General features: G+C 46.1%; 1 protein-coding gene across 3 annotated transcripts in view; it reads left to right on the plus strand.

Moving 5' to 3' along the window:
• The window catches only part of CEP128 (centrosomal protein 128), a 532,978-nt gene that overhangs the window by 22,133 nt on the left and 492,684 nt on the right, over positions 1 to 18,161 (plus strand). For all 3 annotated transcript variants that reach the window (XM_033953417.1, XM_033953420.1, XM_033953419.1), the window contains one exon: positions 5,083 to 5,169. In XM_033953417.1, the coding sequence (XP_033809308.1) occupies positions 5,083 to 5,169 (87 nt within the window). The remainder of the gene's footprint in view (positions 1 to 5,082; positions 5,170 to 18,161) is intronic.

Consider the following 18,161-nt stretch of genomic DNA (forward strand, 5'->3'; position numbering starts at 1 on the left):
TTCAGCAACACTTCCATTATTTTTCCAACAACTGAAGTGAGGCTCACCGGCCTGTAGTTTCCTGCTTCATCCCTGTGACCACTTTTATGAATAGGGACCACATCCGCTCTCCTCCAATCCCCAGGAATCACTCCCGTCTCCAGAGATTTGTTGAACAAGTCTTTAATAGGACTCGCCAGAACCTCTCTGAGCTCCCTTAGTATCCTGGGATGGATCCCGTCTGGTCCCATCGCTTTGTCCACCTTCAGTTTTTCAAGTTGTTTGTAAACTCTTTCTTCCATGAAGGGCGTGGTATTTACTCCATTCTTTGCCAGACAATCTTGGTCCTTCTTTAGGATTTTCTTCCGTGAACACAGAACAGAAGTATTTGTTTAGCACATTTGCTTTTTCCTCATCACTCTCCACATATCGGTTCACAGCATCTTTTAGTCTTGCAATTCCATCTTCCTCCTTTCACTAATATATCTGAAAAAAATGTAGTCTCCCTTTTTTTACATTTTTAGCCATTTGCTTACCGCTTACGCTTTAGCCAGATATACCTCTCTCTTGGCTTTCAGTTTCACCCGGTAGTCCTTTCTGTACTCCTCTTCTGGTGTTTTTTTCACGAACGCCTTTATTTTTGCCTTTATTTTCAGATATGTCTCCTTCATGGAATTTCTTTCATACTGAATCGCCTCGTATAGCTGGTAATTTTTGGTCTCTCTGGTTTTCTTGAAAACATGAGTACCGCCTTGGTTCCATTCTTAAAACTTGTCTTTCAGGGTCAAACTCATGTAGTGCTTCTGGTACAACCTTTTTCCTTTGAAAAATACGCTGGTGCAGGTATGGGCTAGAAACCTTGGGCTCCGTTTTTAGCGCACTACACTGCGCAGTACGCTTCTAGAATAAGGCCAGCTCAATGCTGGCGTTAAAGTCTAGCGCGCAGGGCAGTTTAGCGTGCTTTATTCCGCACCTTAGTAAAAGGAGCCCCTTGACTTACAACAATCCTTTTGCACCTTCTTCGGCTGCCGTTTCACCTGCAACTGGTATCTGACCTTACAGATCCTTTCTGGTTAGGGGGAAAGGGGCTCTTTACTAAGATCAGATTTCTTGACTGAAACATTTAATATAAATGCTGAAGCAAATTAAATGGAATGACAAGTAGCAAAAAGGAAAGAGAAACATTCAACCTGGAGCTCTGAGAGAGATTCAAGACCTTCATCCTAATCATGTTTTCTCTGGGGGGTTTAATGTAATATTCCTGTGTATTTGTGGCAGAAATAAATGATTTATAGTCTCCTTGACTGCATCAAATTGTGACTAACCAGTTTATGTGAACAAATAAAATTCCTTGATGTTTTAGAGCACTGCAAAAGCAATAGAAGCACTGTAATATGGTTACAACAGTGGGTTATAGATGAAACAGGCTTGCTAGAAACTAAGAACATAAGAATAGGCTTATTGGGTCAGACCAATGGTCCATCAAGCCCAGTAGCCCGTTCTCAGGGTGGCCAATCCAGGTCCCTAATATCTGGCCAAAACCCTAGGAGTAGTAACATTCCATTCAGAATCCTAAAGAATATCAAGGTTCTGGAATCCCAAAGAGTAACAAAAGATTCCGGAAACCCAAGGAGTAGCAACATTCCATTCAGAACCCTAAAGAATATCAAGGTTCTGGAATCCCAAAGAGTAACAAAAGATTCCAGAGTAGCAACATTCCATGCTACCGATCCAGGGCTTCCCCCATGTCTTTCTCAATAACAGACTATGGACTTTTCCTCCAGGAACTTGTCCAAACCTTTCTTAAAACCAGCTACGCTATCTGCTCTTACCACATCCTCTGGCAATGCGTTCCAGAGCTTAACTATTCTCTGAGTGAAAAAAATATTTCCTCCTATTGGTTTTAAAAGTATTTCCCTGTAGTTTCATCGAGTGTCCCCCTAGTCTGGAAGGGCATTAGACCATGCTGTGCAAGCCTTTCCTCTCGGTACCTGCTGTTGGGCCACTGTTAGGTGGGTATTTCATCAGACCCAGTGTGGCAGTTTTTAGGATGTTTGAAAATTTTGTAAGGTTATTTATTTTATATATTTATTTAGAAAGTTTATATACTGCTTTAGATCAAAGCGATGTACAAAATAAACATGCACAGTAGCATAACAGATTACACACATGTCAAACAGAATACAGTGGTACCTTGGATTACAAGCATAATCCGTTCCAGGAGCATGCTTGTAATCCAAAATGCTTGTTTATCAAACCGAGTTTCCCCATAGGAAATAATGGAAACTCGCTTTGATATGTTCCCCACCCCCGAGGCCAGTAGTGCTGCTCCCCCTCCGCTCGCAAAGACTCCCCCCCCCCCGCGTGAACAACTTAAACTTGCCTCCCCCGGTCTGGCACCGATCGTGCCGGTGCCTAGAAGATCTTCCGGCTTCTGCCTCCCTCGGCAAGAGGGAGAATTAGAAGTCCTTGAGCATGCGCAGATGCATGCTCAAGGCAGGTAGAAGCCGGAAGATCTTCTAGGCACCGGCACGATCTGTGCCTGCGTGCCGATGCCAGACCGGGGGGGGGGGGGTAAGTTTAAGTTGTTCAGGGGGGGGGGGGGGGGGTGCCGGTTGGAGCGAGGGGGCCTTTGCGAGCGGAGGGGAGCAATGCCGGTTATCGGGGGGGGGGGGCTCGCAAATCAAGTTCAAGTTTCAAGTTTAATACCGATTTGATTAATCGCTTTATCTAAATTCAAAGCGATGTACATAATGATAAAATTACAATATAAAGGCAAAATCACAAAAAATAAAACTAACAAGGCTAATGACAAATTTGACAAAAACTAGAAACAAAGGGAAAGGATGGGGAAGAAGTTACAATTTAAATAAAAGTTGAAGAAACATGTAGGGAGGGCACATAAGGAGAGGGTAAAAATAATAATAATAATAAGATAAAATGTAAAAGATAATAAAAGTTGAAAGTGAGACTTGAAGGAATAATTTAGAAGATTCTCGTGAATGTTATAAGGGTCACATTAAAACAAGTTAATTTATGAAGGCATCATTAAAAAGGAAAGTTTTTAGTTTACATTTGAATTTTTCTACATTAGTTTCTTCCCTTAAATGACTAGGTAAAGAATTCCAGGTTTGAGGTGCAGTAACTGAAAAAATAAACTGACGGCGCGTATTTATTATTTTAAGAGATGGAATCGTTAATAAATGCTGTTCGGAAGATCTTAGTGTTCTATTAGCTGTGTAGGGGATTAAAAATTTATGAATGAAAGCCGGAGTTTTAAAAAAAAGAGATTTAAAAGTGAGCAAACTAAGTTTGTAAATAATTCTATGGGCCACTGGAAGCCAATGCGCTTCCTTAAGGAGAGGTGTTACGTGATCGAATTTTTTAGCTTTATAAATAAGCTTAATGGATGTATTTTGTATAATCTGTAAGCGTTTAATTTCCTTTTGAGCTATTCCTTTAAATAAAGCATTACAGTAGTCAATCTTCGACATGACAAGAGAATGAATAAGGATGTTAAGAGATTTGACACTGAGAAATTGTGAGACAGAGTGGATTTGTCGGAGCCTAAAAAACGAAGACTTAATGACGCTACTAATATGGTCATGGAAGGAAAGAGTGTGATCAAAAATAACTCCTAGTATTTTAATATTGTGTACCTCTTGTAAAGGATGACCCTTAATAGAGATTGGATGGTCAAGTTTAGGATTATCCTTCCAAGGAAAAAGCAACACATTGGATTTGTTAAATCGAGTCAAAAGTTTGCTGAGTGTTTTGCTCGTCTTGCAAAACACTCGCAAACGGGGTTACTCGCAAACCGAGGTTTGACTGTACAGGCAACATTGCAGGGTTATCTAGATTGAGCACCTACTTAGTCTTACAAGTTCCGTTCAAATACCACATATAAATTAATTGAAATCAGGTTACAATAGGGTACAATCAAAAACAGTCTTATATAAGTACTAGCTGAAACCATGCCAATTCCAACTATGTTATAGAAATGCATCCAGAAACAGCTGTGTTTTCAGCTGTTTCTTGAAACATTACATAATCTCTTCTCTCCTGGGAGAAAGTTCCACCATTGTACTACCCATGAACTCTCCAGACTATGGTGCTGAAGAGAAGTGAAGCCCAGGTTTCATAAACTATTGGTTATCCGCCTTTCCTGCTGTGTGCACAAGATCTCTGTTCGTAGCTCACATTTATCGTGGTCAGGAATAGATAATGACACGGTGGATGTTACCCACGGCTAGCCGCGAGTAGCCGCGGGTAACCCGCCAAAATGGTGGAGGGGGAAAGGTGCTCACTGCAGGTGTGGGGACAAGACCATCCACCGCCCCTTGGAGCGGTGAATGGCCTTGTCCCCGCAGTTAAGGGAGGGAACGCGTGACCGCGCGCGGCCCCCTCCCTCCTTCCTATGAATCGATCTCTCTCCCTCCCCCTTACCTTTGCAGCGCGTTTTAAGGTTTCAGAGTACTTGTTGAAAGCCGCCTGAGCCTCATGGATAGGCAGAAACTGAGCCTCGTGTGTGGGCAGAAACTTCTCTGATGCAACTTTCGGTTGCGTCAGAGGAGAAGCTTCCGCCTACACAAGCACGCGATGCACTTAGGCTCCAGTGGCTTTCAACAAGTACTCTGAAACCTTAAAACGTGCCAAGAAGGTAAGGAGGAGGGAGGGAGATGCATGGACCGTGCGAGGGATGCCGAAGGGTAGTAAGGTGGCGAGAGGGAAGGGTGGATGCTGCAGAGACGGGGGCGGTGAAGGGGACGACGGGGACAGGGCGGTGAAGGGGACAGTGGGGATAGGGAAGTGAAGGGGACGGCGGGGACAGGGAAGTGAAGGGGACGGCAGGGACGGGGCGGTGAAGGGGACAGCGGGGACAGGGAAGTGAAGGGGACGGCGGGGACAGGGAAGTGAAGGGGACGGTGGTCCGGTGACGGGGCAGTGATGGGGACAGATTTTTTTCCCCCGTGTCATTCTCTAGTCAGAAACAAGTGCTTGTTCTAGAAGGCAGACTCGTGTATAAACTAAGACAGAACTGTTTCTTATGGAAGCGTGATTCTAATGCCATTTCTGCTCTTTCCCATTTTGGCTTTTTTGAAGGACACCAATCGGAACCTGAGACATGTCGACCAGATGCTGGGACAGTACAGAGGCTATACCCATGAACAAACGGAAGCCATTGCAACAGTAAGCACCTTCCTGCAGAAAGATCGACAGTCCGAGTTCATGTCCTCTCAGTCCCAGGGAAATCCATGGACAGGAATCTTGTCGAGCACGTCCCTAAGTGTTCATCTTGGAGGAAGGGGTCTGAGAGATTTTTGTTTTTAATACTGTAGGCCAACTCAGTCCAGGAACACCCCCTTGCCAATCAGGATATCCACAATGAATATGCATAAACTCGATTTGCATACACTGCCTCCATTATATGCAAATTTATTTCATGCATATTCATTGTGGATATCCTGAAAATCCGGCTGGCAAGGGGGAACGCCAGGACTGGGTTCCGAAACACTGCTATATTTATTTATTTATTCAATTTTCTATACCGTTCTCCCAAGGGAGCTCAGAACGGTTTACATTCAAATATTCAGGTACTCAAGCTAGTTCTGAGGCTGTTGGAATAGAGCAGTGGTTCCCAACCCTGTCCTGGAGGAACACCAGGCCAATTGGGTTTTCAGGCTAGCCCTAATGAATATGCATGAAGCAAATTTGCATGCCTATCACTTCCATCATATGCAAATCTCTCTCATGCATATTCATTAGGGCTAGCCTGAAAACCCGATTGGCCTGGTGTTCCTCCAGGACAGGGTTGGAAATCACTGGAATAGAGGTTGTTACTGTTTGTCATCTTGTTCCTGTTGGTTTGCTTATCTAATATTGAGAACAGTTTGTTGATTTTGAAGATTATTTTCTGTGCTGATCTGTTTCGAGTAGCATTCTTTCTTCTTTTGCGTCGGTAGTGATTTATATTCTAGGATTTTCTGGTACCACTTAGGGCCAGATTCTCAAAACTTTAACGCTGCCGCTAAACTGCTTTTCAGCGGTTTAGCCTGCACACATTGTAGCGGCGGATTATCAAAATGGCTTATCGCAGTTTTTAGCAAGCTTTCTAGCAGTCTCCGACACTGCCATGCAAATGGGCTCTTCAATATTGAAATGAGCACTCTGGTGGATTCTTAAAAATCACTGAGCCATTCTCCAAGAGCGACGTTGGCTTTTGGCGACAAAAATCAGCGACTGGTCCAGGGGTGCCAGTATAGTGACAGCACTGTTTAAAATCCTGGCAGCGGGAGAGATGCCCACTCCCACCGCCCAACGACCCCCCCCCAGCAGCAGGAGAGATGTCCATTCTCTCCTGCTGCCATGCAACACCCTCCTCCCCCGTGCCTCTGACGACCGGCACCCTTTCCTTTTACCTTGATTTAGATGGCTGACTAGAGGGATGCCTACTCCCTCCAGCCAGCTGGCCTGCCTCTTCAAAATGGGTCTTCCACTCTCTGTTGCATCCTGGGATGCACTAGCGAGGAGCCTGAGGCTCTGATTGGCCCAGGTTGTTTAAGGACCCTCCTATGGGAGGAGTCATATGTGTTTGGGCGAATCAGAGCCTTAGGCTCTTCCCTAGATACATCAGTAAGGAGCCTAAGGTTCTGATTGGCCCAAATGCATAAGGCCCCACCCATAGGAGGGGCATTAAACAACCTGGGCCAGTCAGGCTCCTCCACCGTGGAAGGGAAGGCCCATTTTATAGAGGTGGGCCAGCTGGCCAGAGGGCGTAGGCATCTGTCAGGTCAGCCATCTAAGTCGAGCTAAGGGGGAGAGGGTGCTGGTCTTCGGAGGCACAGAGGAAGGGGGGTGTTGCTTGGCAGCAGAAGAGAATGGGCATCTCTCCCGCTGCTGGTGGGGGTGGGGGGGTCGCTTGGCAGTGGGAGAGAATGGGCATCTCTCCCGCTGCTGGTGGGGGTGGGAGGTCGCTTGGCGGTGGGAGAGAATGGGCATCTCTCCCGCTGCTGGTGGGGGTGGGAGGTCGCTTGGCGGTGGGAGAGAATGGGCATCTCTCCCGCTGCTGGTGGGGGTGGGGGGGGTCGCTTGGCAGTGGGAGAGAATGGGCATCTCTTCTGCTGCTGGTGGGGGGGTCGCTTGGTGGTGGGAGAGAATGGGCATCTCTCCCGTTGATATTGGGGGTGGGGGGTCACTTGGCGGTGGGAGAGATTGGACCTCTCTCCCACTGTTGTTTTGTTTTTGTTTTTTTTCTTTTTGTGTTTATTCTGCACCTGTGCCCATCGCTATCACCACCGAAGGGCAGATTCAAATTTAGCAAGTTACATAAGAACATAAGAATTGCCGCTGCTGGGTCAGACCAGTGGTCCATCGTGCCCAGCAGTCTGCTCCCGCGGCGGTGCCCTAACTGAGACCAGCCCTACCTGCGTATGTTCCGGTTCAGCAGAAACTTGTCTAACTTTGTCTTGGAAGTCTTGGTCAGGGATGGGGAGGGTTTGGACACCCTAAGCAACATGTCAGCCTTACACGCCTTTCCCAATTAATTTTCAGGTCCCTAGTCTATTGGCTTCCCACCCAAGATTGTGATAATTTACTCTGCCGTCAAGCTTATCTAATATAATAAAGCCCTAAGCGCACATGCGCACTCCCACCTGCGTGCTCCCATTTTCCGTGCGCTGAGGGGACTGCAGGTAGGAGTGCGCATGCGTGAGAATCCCCCGAGGCGGCTGTCGGAGGCTGTAGGCCGCGGCGGAAGATGGCTGAAGCCTGGATGGAGGAGGACGAGGAGGAGTTGCGAGAGCTCCGCAGAGGCAGGAGGTGAGGAGAGAGAGACAGAGACAGATGGATGAGAAGGACAGAGGGACTACTAGGGGGACCAGGAGAGATGGTAGGGGATAGGGAGAGAGAGACTTTAGGGAGTGTGGAGGGGGCAGGAGAGAGAGATGGTCTTGGGGAAGGACAGAGGGGGACAGGAAAGGGAAAGATGGCAAAAGAGGTGAAACAGGGTCAGAGAGAGATGGTAGAGGGTGTGAAAGAGGGAAAGGGAGAGATGGAAATGGTAGGACCACTGCTGCTTTGGGGCACTGAGGGAGGAAAGGTTGGTACGTCAGGACTGCTGCTGCCGCCTCGGGTAAGTAATGACCCTATCAGGAGGGCCAAAAGGGTACAAAGGAAATGGTGAAAGGTGAGGTGGTGGGACTAGGATCAGTGGGAGGCAGGGTCCGGGCATGATAGAGGCGGGGCATGGGTGGGGTCAGGGTCAGGATATAGATGGGGCTATTCTAGCACCCATTACTGTAACGAATGTAACGGGCTAAAATACTAGTTCTACAATAAGCCTCTAAAAACATATAACTGGAAACCATACTTTTAAACTTTGTGTTGTATTACATGACAGCAGATAAAGGCCAAATGGCCCATCCGCAGCATCCACTATCTCCTCCTCTCTCTATTGGTTAAGGCTCTTAACATTTGCATCTCCTCTTCCTATAGGCTAAGGCTCTTTACAGATGCATTGTTATGTCATAGAGCTTTATGGTTATAGAAACATTGTAACATGAGGGCAGATAAAGGCCAAATGGCCCAACTAGTCTGCCCATCTGCAGTAACCATAGTAGGACTGGGTGATTGGCACAGAAAAAAACATGTTTTTTTATAAAGCACTGTGAGTGCTGTTACCCAAGGCTGACAGAAGGATGTCTCTCACCCTAGGTGCGCCAACAGTGATACACCCTCACTCTGAAGGGGAGATGCAGTCCAGCATCTCCCCTTCATTATCCAGTATGTTTCTACTCCATTCCCTCCTCCCCTGCAGATGTCCATCATCTTCCTTCTCCCCTCCCAGTGTCCAGCGTGTCTCTCCCTCCTGCTCTCTCTACTCCTCTGTCCCTAGTGATAGGAAACATAATATTGAAGCACCTTCCCCCACAGGAAGCAATGCGGTTGGAGGACCCCCGCTCAGCTTAAAGGGAACAGTGGTGTCGATTCCTGAACCCAGCTCTGGGCACCAGAGTTACCCCTGCCTAAAACCTGGTGTAGGAGTGGTTCAGTGGCTATAGCTACAGCCTCAGCACCCTGAGGTCGTGGGTTCAACCCTTCTGACCTTGGACAAGTCACTTAATCCTCCCATTGCTCCAGGTATATTAGATAGATTGTGAGCCCACCAGGACACACAGGACAAACAGGGAAAAACGTTTGAGTACCTGAATGTAAACCACTTAGGCCAGGGGTGCCCAAACTTTTTTGGCTTGCGAGCTACTTTTAAAATGACCAAGTCAAAATGATCTACCAACAATAAAATTAAAAAAAACACAAAGCACACTGTACGCAGAGAAAATGTTAATTTATCATTTATATTCCGCAGGTTTTCAAAAAGGTCAAGGCAGTTGAATTTATGCAATGTCACCTCAGTAACAACTATACAAAAATAGACAAATATACCCCCTCCCTTTTTACTAAACCCAATAGCGGTTTTTAGCGCAGGGAGCTGCGCTGAATGCCCTGCGCTGCTCTCGATGCTCATAGGCTCCCTGCACTAAAAACCACTATTGCGGCTTAGTAAAAGGGGACCATAGTGCAAAATATAGACAGCAGATATAAATTCTCAAAATTTTTGATCAGTAAATTAAAAATAAAATAATTTTTCCTACCTTTGTTGTCTGGTGATTTCATGAGTCTCTGGTTGCACTTCCTTCTAACTATACATCCAATATTTCTTCCCTTCTTTCAGCCTGCTGTATGCTTCCAGACCTCATTCCCTCCGCCAGCTTTTTCTTCCTCTCTCTCTGCCCCCCTCCCCTTTCTTTCTTTCTCCCTGCCCTTCTTTCTTTCTGTCTGTCTTTCTCTCTCCATTCCCCCTTTTCTTTCTTTTTCCCTTCTTTCTTTCTGTCTCCCTGCCTGCTCCCAAGCCACTGCCGCCGCCATCGAGGAACAGGCCTCCAAACCACTGCCGTCCAAAGCTCTCCCTGCTTCCCCACACAGAAGCGTCGGGCCGACCTGATTTCCTCTCCCCGACGTCATTTCTAAAGTCAGAGAGGAAGTTCCGGGCCAGCCAGGCAGTGATTGACTGGCCCGGAACTTCCTCTCCGACGTCAGAATTGATGTCGGGTGGGGGAAGTTGGTCAGCTCAGCGCTTCTGAGTCAGGAAGCAAGTTGAACGCAAAGGCAATGCGATTGACTCACGTTGCCTTCGCGATCTACCGGTCGATCGCGATCGACCTTTTGGGCACCCCTGACTTAGGCTATAAGTGGTGTATAAATACTAAAATAAATAAATAAATAAATTCCAGTGTCAAAACGGAGAGGAAGTGACGTCATCCTTCCGAATGGCTGCTTAAAACAGGAGTTCCGTCGGGGCTTTTGTGGAAAAGTGCATAGTGAGCTTCCAGAGAGCAATTTTTGCTGGCACTGAGTGGATTGTGCACCCGATATCATGGCGACCTGAAAATGGCTGGAAAAGTTTAAATATTTGGGTGAAACGGACAAAAAGTCAAATTCCGAAGGGGCCGGAGGGCTCGTGGAGAAAAAGAAGATGGCGGCGGGGCGGGAGGCCCTCTCGGAATCGGAGGATGAAGGCATTACTGATCAGATGGGAGAAGAGAGCGAGGTGCCTCATAAATCTATGACTGCATGGTTCCAGGAACTGAAAGCGGAGATGATAGGGGTTCGGGTCGATGTCAAGGCGGCATTGGCAGAGTTCCGATCAGAGGTCAGTGAGGTGGGAGCCCGAGTGTCGGCTTCGGAAGACCACGTGGCGACACTTTCCACCTCGTTGTCCGCAAATAAAGACACCACGGATCGCCTTTCCTCCGAGTTGCATGATCTCCGGAACCAAGTCGAGGATTTGGAAAATCGATCTAGGCGCTGCAATTTACACTTCAAGGGAATCCCTGAAAATGAGGCATATCGGGATTGCAAAGCGGTGGTGCGCGATGTTTGTGAATATTTGCTGCGGGCTGATGGCGCTGAAGTGCCTGAGTCTATAGTCCTGGTACGGGCACATCGAAGCCTGGGGCCGGTGCGTGGACAAGGCACCCGCAGTATAATTGCCTGCTTTGGAGAGTTTTCACTCAAGGAACGCATTTTGTTGGCGGGACGCTGGCAGGTGACATTACGATGGAAGGATCTTACGGTGGGAGTATTCCAGGATCTTGCTTGGTCTACACTACAGAAACGCAGAGCTTTCAAGGAAGTCACTCAAGCTCTGCGTGAAGGGGGCCATAAATATCGCTGGCTCTTTCCTTGTGGACTGTGGCTGACAGTCAACGGTGCCTCTAAACGTGTGAGCACCGCTGCGGAGGCCTGGGGGTTGATGAGAGCACAGGGATGTGGCAGTGCGCCGGACAGTTCTCAGACCCCAGCGGTGGCCTCCACGTCGGCACAAAGCGGGTCTTGGCTTACAAAACTGGGCATGAAGACCCCTTATTCTTATTAACACTGCAGGTAATTCTGTTGGAATGCCTCTGACCTGCCCATGTGTCTCCCGTGGCCACGGCCCCTTCCGAGTTGCAGGCTATGGGTGCAGCTAGATGGGTGTAGGTCCCCAATTGGCGCCAAGTCATGCCTATAATTGTTTTTTTGCATCCAGTGATTGTTGCTTAACAGCTCGTCAGCCAATTAAGTTGTGCCCGTATCTCAGAAGCTCTAGAATCCGGGGGATGGTACCGCCGAATAGAAATAATTTGAAACATCTCAATTAGGCTGATGGAAAAAGTGCTTCCAATTCCTGTGCAAATATCATAATTGCCCAGAATAATTATGGCGTAGGTGTGCCAGGAAGCTAAGCCGAAGAAGGCTGTCAGCCCTTGCCTATGTTTAGAAGCGGCTCTAAAAGTTTCTTCCAGGACGCTGTGACAAGAGAGGGCAGAAGGAAGGCTCAGGTGTGTAGCAGCTAATTTTCACCACATGCTTAGAGGTCACACATGTTTTGTTATACCACAATTTGACAGTGAGAACCAAAGCAGTTCACAGCCGAAGGGAAAACCAGGAAAGCGGCTCCATTTTCACGATCGGAAAGAGATGGGGAGAAATGGAGTTGAGAAAATAAAGAGGGACAAAATACCACTGCCAGATAAAACCAAAAGAGTTTTAGTTCAATCAAAAAACGGCAAGAAATTCATCACGTTGTTTTGACCCGTTTGTGAAATCTGTTTTGCTATCCTTCCTCTTGTCCATAATAAAAACAAATATTTATTGGATGGTTAACGTCACACTGCAGTGCGAGGGACATCGGCCTTTTCCTCTCAAAACACAATTATGTTTTGTGTTCTCTCTGAATCTTAAATACTACTATTTATTTCTGTAGCACTGAAAGGTGTACACAGCACTGTACATTTAACATGCAATAGACGGTCCCTGCTCAGAAGAGCTTACTATCTAATTTGGACAGACAGACAGGACCTATAGGGGTTGTGAAGTTTCTTGCACAGAGAATGATAGGGTGGATATAGGTAATTTTATGACCTTGTTCTGGTTGTAAAAGTCACCCCGCAGCTGCCTTCTAGTGGAATGCTGGTTTATGAGCCCTGTCTGTGTTGGATTCAGGCTTGTTTCCATTTTTGAAACATGAAAATCTTTGCCTTTAAAAATTGCCCCTTTGAAATTTTAAACTGCCCACCGAGGAGACTTTAGCATGCATTTACTTCCTTTTGAAAATAGTCTACTGGATAGAAAGGACCTGCAGAATTTCTACCTGTTTTGTAAGCAGGTGCAACATCAATAGGAAATGACACTTGTACATTTAAAAATATAAACCAGTAGAAGGGGAATGGATCAATTGAGTTCTGTAGATGTAGATTTAACAAAGTTTCTTGAAGATTCTCAAGAATTGATCCCAACCCGGGCTATTTTGTTAATTACCTGTGCAAATGAATTAGATAAAAATTTAATCTTGAAATTGTATTTCCAAAATAGAGAGGCAAAATTTTGTGGAGATAAAGTCTTAATGTTTCCCGATGTGGCAAAGGCTACTCAACATAGGAGGAAAGCCTTTTTGGCTTTACGACCTAAAGTTCTTGAAATTGGTGCAACATTTTTTCTCAAATTTCCCTGTAAATGTTTGTTGCACATTCAAGATAAAAATTATGTTTTCTGGGACCCATTTCAGTTAGAATTATTTCTTAAGGGAAAGAAACAAGACTAGTTTATTAACACTTCTCAGTGGGGATTTATATAAGTGTAGCGCCATATGAAGGTATATAGGTTGTGATGGGGAGGAAGTTTATTTTCCTCCTTCTATTCCTATTTTTCTTTTCCTTATGTGGACTAACTTCCCCAAAATACAATGGAACGACATGACTCGACTATACAACAAATATAGTAAAACTTCTTGTGACCTAAACAGCTGCCCATCGTACCTGCTAACAACCGCATCCATCAAGTTCAAAGCTAACCTCATGAACTGGCTACAATCCACGCTCACAGATGGTCACTTCCCACCAGAACTAGGCGAGATTATTATCACCCCCATACCGAAAGATCCCAAAGCTCCAAACAATAATCCAGCCAACCACAGACCCATCGCTTCAATCCCATTATATATCAAACTACAAGAAGGTCTTGTGGCACAATACCTCACCAACTACTTAGAAGACCACAACATACTACACCCATCACAATCAGGTTTCAGAAAAAACCACAGCACAGAGACACTACTTGTATCTCTAATGGATATAGCCCACCAACACCTCAGCAAAGGGAACAGGATACTACTTATCCAACTAGATCTTTCAGCAGCTTTCGACCTAGTGGATCACAACATACTACTCCAGATACTAGACGCCATAGGGATCACAGGTTTGGTACTCAACTGGTTCCAAGGCTTTCTAAAAACTAGAACTTATAAAGTAAAGACAAAAGACCACATATCTGACCCTTGGTCAAACCCCTGTGGAGTACCACAAGGATCTCCATTATCACCCATACTTTTCAACCTCTACGTATCCTCACTGGGCACCACTCTAGACTCCCTAAATATAGTCTCATTCAGCTACGCAGACGACATAACAATCCTTCTCCCCTTCAATACCCAAGACCCCAACTCATCAGGACGACTGAAAATAACTCTGGAAACGGTAGAAACATGGATGACCAACCACAAACTGAAACTGAACACGGATAAAACCAAATTCCTGCTGCTAGAAAAAGACAAAGAACCTACCTTAACTGATCTGACGACAAATGCAATCACATACCCAATACAGCCAGCACTCAAAAACCTGGGAGTAACAATAGACAGGAGATGCACAATGCAGACTCATACTAACAAAACCATCCAAAAAGCCTTCTACACCATGCGCAACCTGCGAAAAATAAGAAAATTCTTTGACAAAATTCAATACAGGATCTTAGTCCAATCACTTGTACTAGGACTTGTAGACTACTGCAATAGCCTTTATCTACCCTGCCCCGCTTACATGACCAAACAATTACAGACAGTACAGAACACAGCACTCAGACTTATCTACTCGCTAGGAAAATACGATCACATCACTAATGCCTATCTCGACTCACACTGGCTACCGATACAAGCAAGAACTCAATTCAAACTATACTGTTTATTATTCAAAGCACTAAACGGAACAGCACCTCTCTACCTAAACAGCCGCCTAACCCGAAACCTCTCAACTAGAGTAAGGAGAACCCAGACTCCATTCACCTACCCCTCACTCAAAGGCACAAAACGCAAAAAGCTATATGACAACCTACTTGCTACACAGGCCGCGAAAACTGACCCCACCATATCCAAGCTGCTGACCACAACAACGGACTACAAAGCGTTTCGAAAAGATATAAAAACCATACTATTCAAAAAACACATCCCAATATTATAATCTACCATCATCTTCTCTCCCTTCATAACCTACTGCAACTCACAACCAACTGCAACTTCGTCCCCATAGGCAACATCTAATCTAGCTGCATCGGGCGTAAAGCCAATTCATATCTAGAAACACAGTCTCCCCAAATACCGAAAAAATCAGATATAGCAACCTAGGAACAGACGATTTTTTGGTAACATAAGAATATGCGTTGTAATATTATGTAAAGTAACATAAGGTTATGCGTTGTAATATAACATAAGGTTATGCTTTGTAATATCATGTAATGTAAGTTATGCAATGTACTGGAATAATAAGGTAAAATAACATAAAATAACTCTACGTAAAGTCTTGTAAAGTTATGTAAGATAAATTATGTAAGATAAATTATGTAAACTTAATGCAAGTTATGCAAGCACGGTAAGGATAATGTAAAGTAACACAAAGTAACTCCACGTAAAGTTATGTAAAGTTATGTACGTAAAGTTATGTAAAGTTATGTACGAAAAGTTAAGTAAAGTTAGGTTTGCAAAGTTTGTAAAGTTATACAAATAATTGTATTGTCATCGCCTGGAAATGTCCAGCCATCTTCTAATGTAATCCGCTTAGAACCGCAAGGCACAAGCGGAATAGAAATCACTAATGTAATGTAATGTAATGTAATCTGAAATATTAGAGTTGTCTTCCTTCAATTTGTGGGCTAGATGGATATCTACCTTAAGTGGTTAATTTGGTTTTTTTTTTCCTTTTTGATGTATAATTACTTTGAAATCCATATCTTATTATTTTAAATGGATGTAATATGCTGAAAATACTTAAATAATAAAAAAAATAAAAATATAAACTAGATGCTTTAGATTCCTCCCTTGATCTAAATATGCCTCCAGCAAAGCTTCCAATAGCCCAACTAGAAGTGGGGAAGAGTGTGGCACAGTAATTAAACTTGAGCACCCTGAGGTTGTGGGATCAAATCCCTCACTGCTCCTTGTGACCCTGGGCAAGTCACTTAGGCCTAGATTAGGCTGTGTTTTTTAAATTTTAAATTTGACTTTTTACCCGTAAGCCCGTGGTTTTGACCCACAGGTTTAAAGCTGGTTAAAACCACGGGCTTGAGTCGGGGCAGGAGAATCGGAGCAGAGATCGGGGCAGGAGAGTTGGGGCAGTGCTTGGAGCAGACATCAGGGCTGGAAGATCGGGGCAGGAGATTCGGAGCAGAGATTGGGGCAGGAGAGTCGGGGTAGAGCTAGGGGCAAAGAGCAGGGTTGGAAGATCAAGGCAGGAGAGGTGGGGCAGAGCTCATGGCAGACGGCAGGGCTGGAAGATCGGGGCAGGAGATTCGGAGCAGAGATCGGAGCAGGAGAGTCAGGGCAGAGAGCAGGGCTGGAAGATCGGGGCAGAGAGCAGGGCGGCAATGGAGCAGGAGAGTCGGCAGGGACGTGTTCGACTGTTCCCCATCAATCGCTTCTTCTGTTGATCGGCCAGCCCAGTCGATGTCCCAGATTTGTTTAGTGAATCGCGTCCCTGCCTACTTTGCATGCCTTTTCCCCTCATTTGCATGCACGGATCGGAATTGGATCGGCATAGAGGTTAGTGAATTGGGTCAGAGGAAAATCGGGTTGAAAAGGGGTCACAAACCGATCGGTATCCGATCGGTTTGCTTAGTGAATCTAGCCCAAAATGCCCCCATTGCTCCAGGTTCATTAGACAGATTGTGAGCCCAGCGGGACAGACAAGGAAAAATGTTTGAATACCTGAATAAATTCATGTAAATTGCTCTGAGCTCCCCTGGTGTGAAAAGTTTCAGCCTCTGTTAACCAGAGCTGGTATTGTGACGTCATAATGCCTCATTCCACCAATAAGAGCCAACCTCATCAGTGATGTCACAATGGCTGGATTGTCCTTTACTTGGCTCACTTTTACTACATTTTGATTTCTAGAATGGTGCAGTGGTTAAAGCTACAGCTTCGGCACCCTGCGGTTGTGGGTTCAAACCCAAGCTGCTCCTTGTGACCTTGGGCAAGTCACTTAATCCCCCCATTGCCCCAGGTACATTAGATAGATTGTGAGCCCAGTGGCACAGACAAGGAAAAATGCATGATTATCTAAATAAATTCATATAAACTGTTCTGAGCTCCCCTGGAAGAATGGTATAGAAAATTAAATAAATAAATGTAGGCATGTAGGTGGTCCTGGCTGGGAGCTTAATAGTTTTCCGAGCACAAAGTTTTTTCTAATTATCCCAGGACAAGCAGGCAGGTATTCTCACTAGTGGGTGATGTCATCAGACAGAGCCCCGGTACGGACGTCTCACAAGCACGTGTTGCTTGTAGAAACTTAAAAGTTTCTAGATGCCCGCACCGCGCATGCGCCGGTGCCTTCCCGCCCGGAGGTCCGGGCGTGTCTCCTCAGTTCTTTTCTTTCCGCGGAGCTGAGAAGTTCAACTTCATCATGCGCTAGCTGAATTCAGTTAAATTTGCCTTCCTTGTCCGCGTTTTCGCTTTCTTTTAATTACAGTTAACAGTACTTTTCTTTTTCAGTAAAAAAAAAAAAAAAAAAAGAAGATTATTTCCTCCGGCGGGTCGAACGGGCCGGCCACGTGGCTCAGGCCCACTGGCTTCGACCTCGCGGCGGAGATTTTCCGGCCTATGTCCCGGCCAATCACCGGGTTTAAAAAGTGCAGCAAGTGCCAACGCGCGATTTCACTCACGGACCCTCACCGGCGCTGTTTGCAGTGTTTGGGCCCTGACCACATTCCGAAATCGTGCAGGCCTTGCTCTACCCTTACGGCACGCTCATTCAAGCGGCGTTGCCTATTGTGGGAATCGATGTTCAAGATGGACGCAGCTAAGGATCCCTCAGCCTCCACTTCATCTGATACCTCCCCGGTTCGGGCGAAACCGGTAACGACCCCTCCTGCATCGAGTGTGGTGAAACCGGCACCGTTCATCCCGACACCATCCACGAGCTCGACGTCGGTGCCTGCCCCGGTCTCCTCGGTTCAGGTACCTCTTCCTTCCACAGTGCCACCAGTGGTCATCAAAGTGCCGAAAGCTACTAAGCAGAAGCACTCGACCTCGAAGGAGCGCGATGACCGTGCAGGAGGACCCCCTTTCGGTGCGGATCCCTCCTTATCGGCTTCGCTACGGTCCATGCTGGAAGCTCAATTCGTTGAGCTCATGCAGACCATCGGACCCGGGCTCATCGCTGCCATACAGGGTGACCTCCCGGTACCGGTCCAAAGGGGTGGTCCGCCCCCTCCCCCTCCTCCACGCCGTTCGACCTCGAAAACCGACGAGGACGAACGGGGGAGGGCGGCGATGCCCATGCGGCAAGCCTCGCTTACCGATATGCCGCCATTAGAGC

Source organism: Geotrypetes seraphini, chromosome 7, assembly GCF_902459505.1.
Source record: "Geotrypetes seraphini chromosome 7, aGeoSer1.1, whole genome shotgun sequence".
Classification (NCBI taxonomy): domain Eukaryota; kingdom Metazoa; phylum Chordata; class Amphibia; order Gymnophiona; family Dermophiidae; genus Geotrypetes; species Geotrypetes seraphini.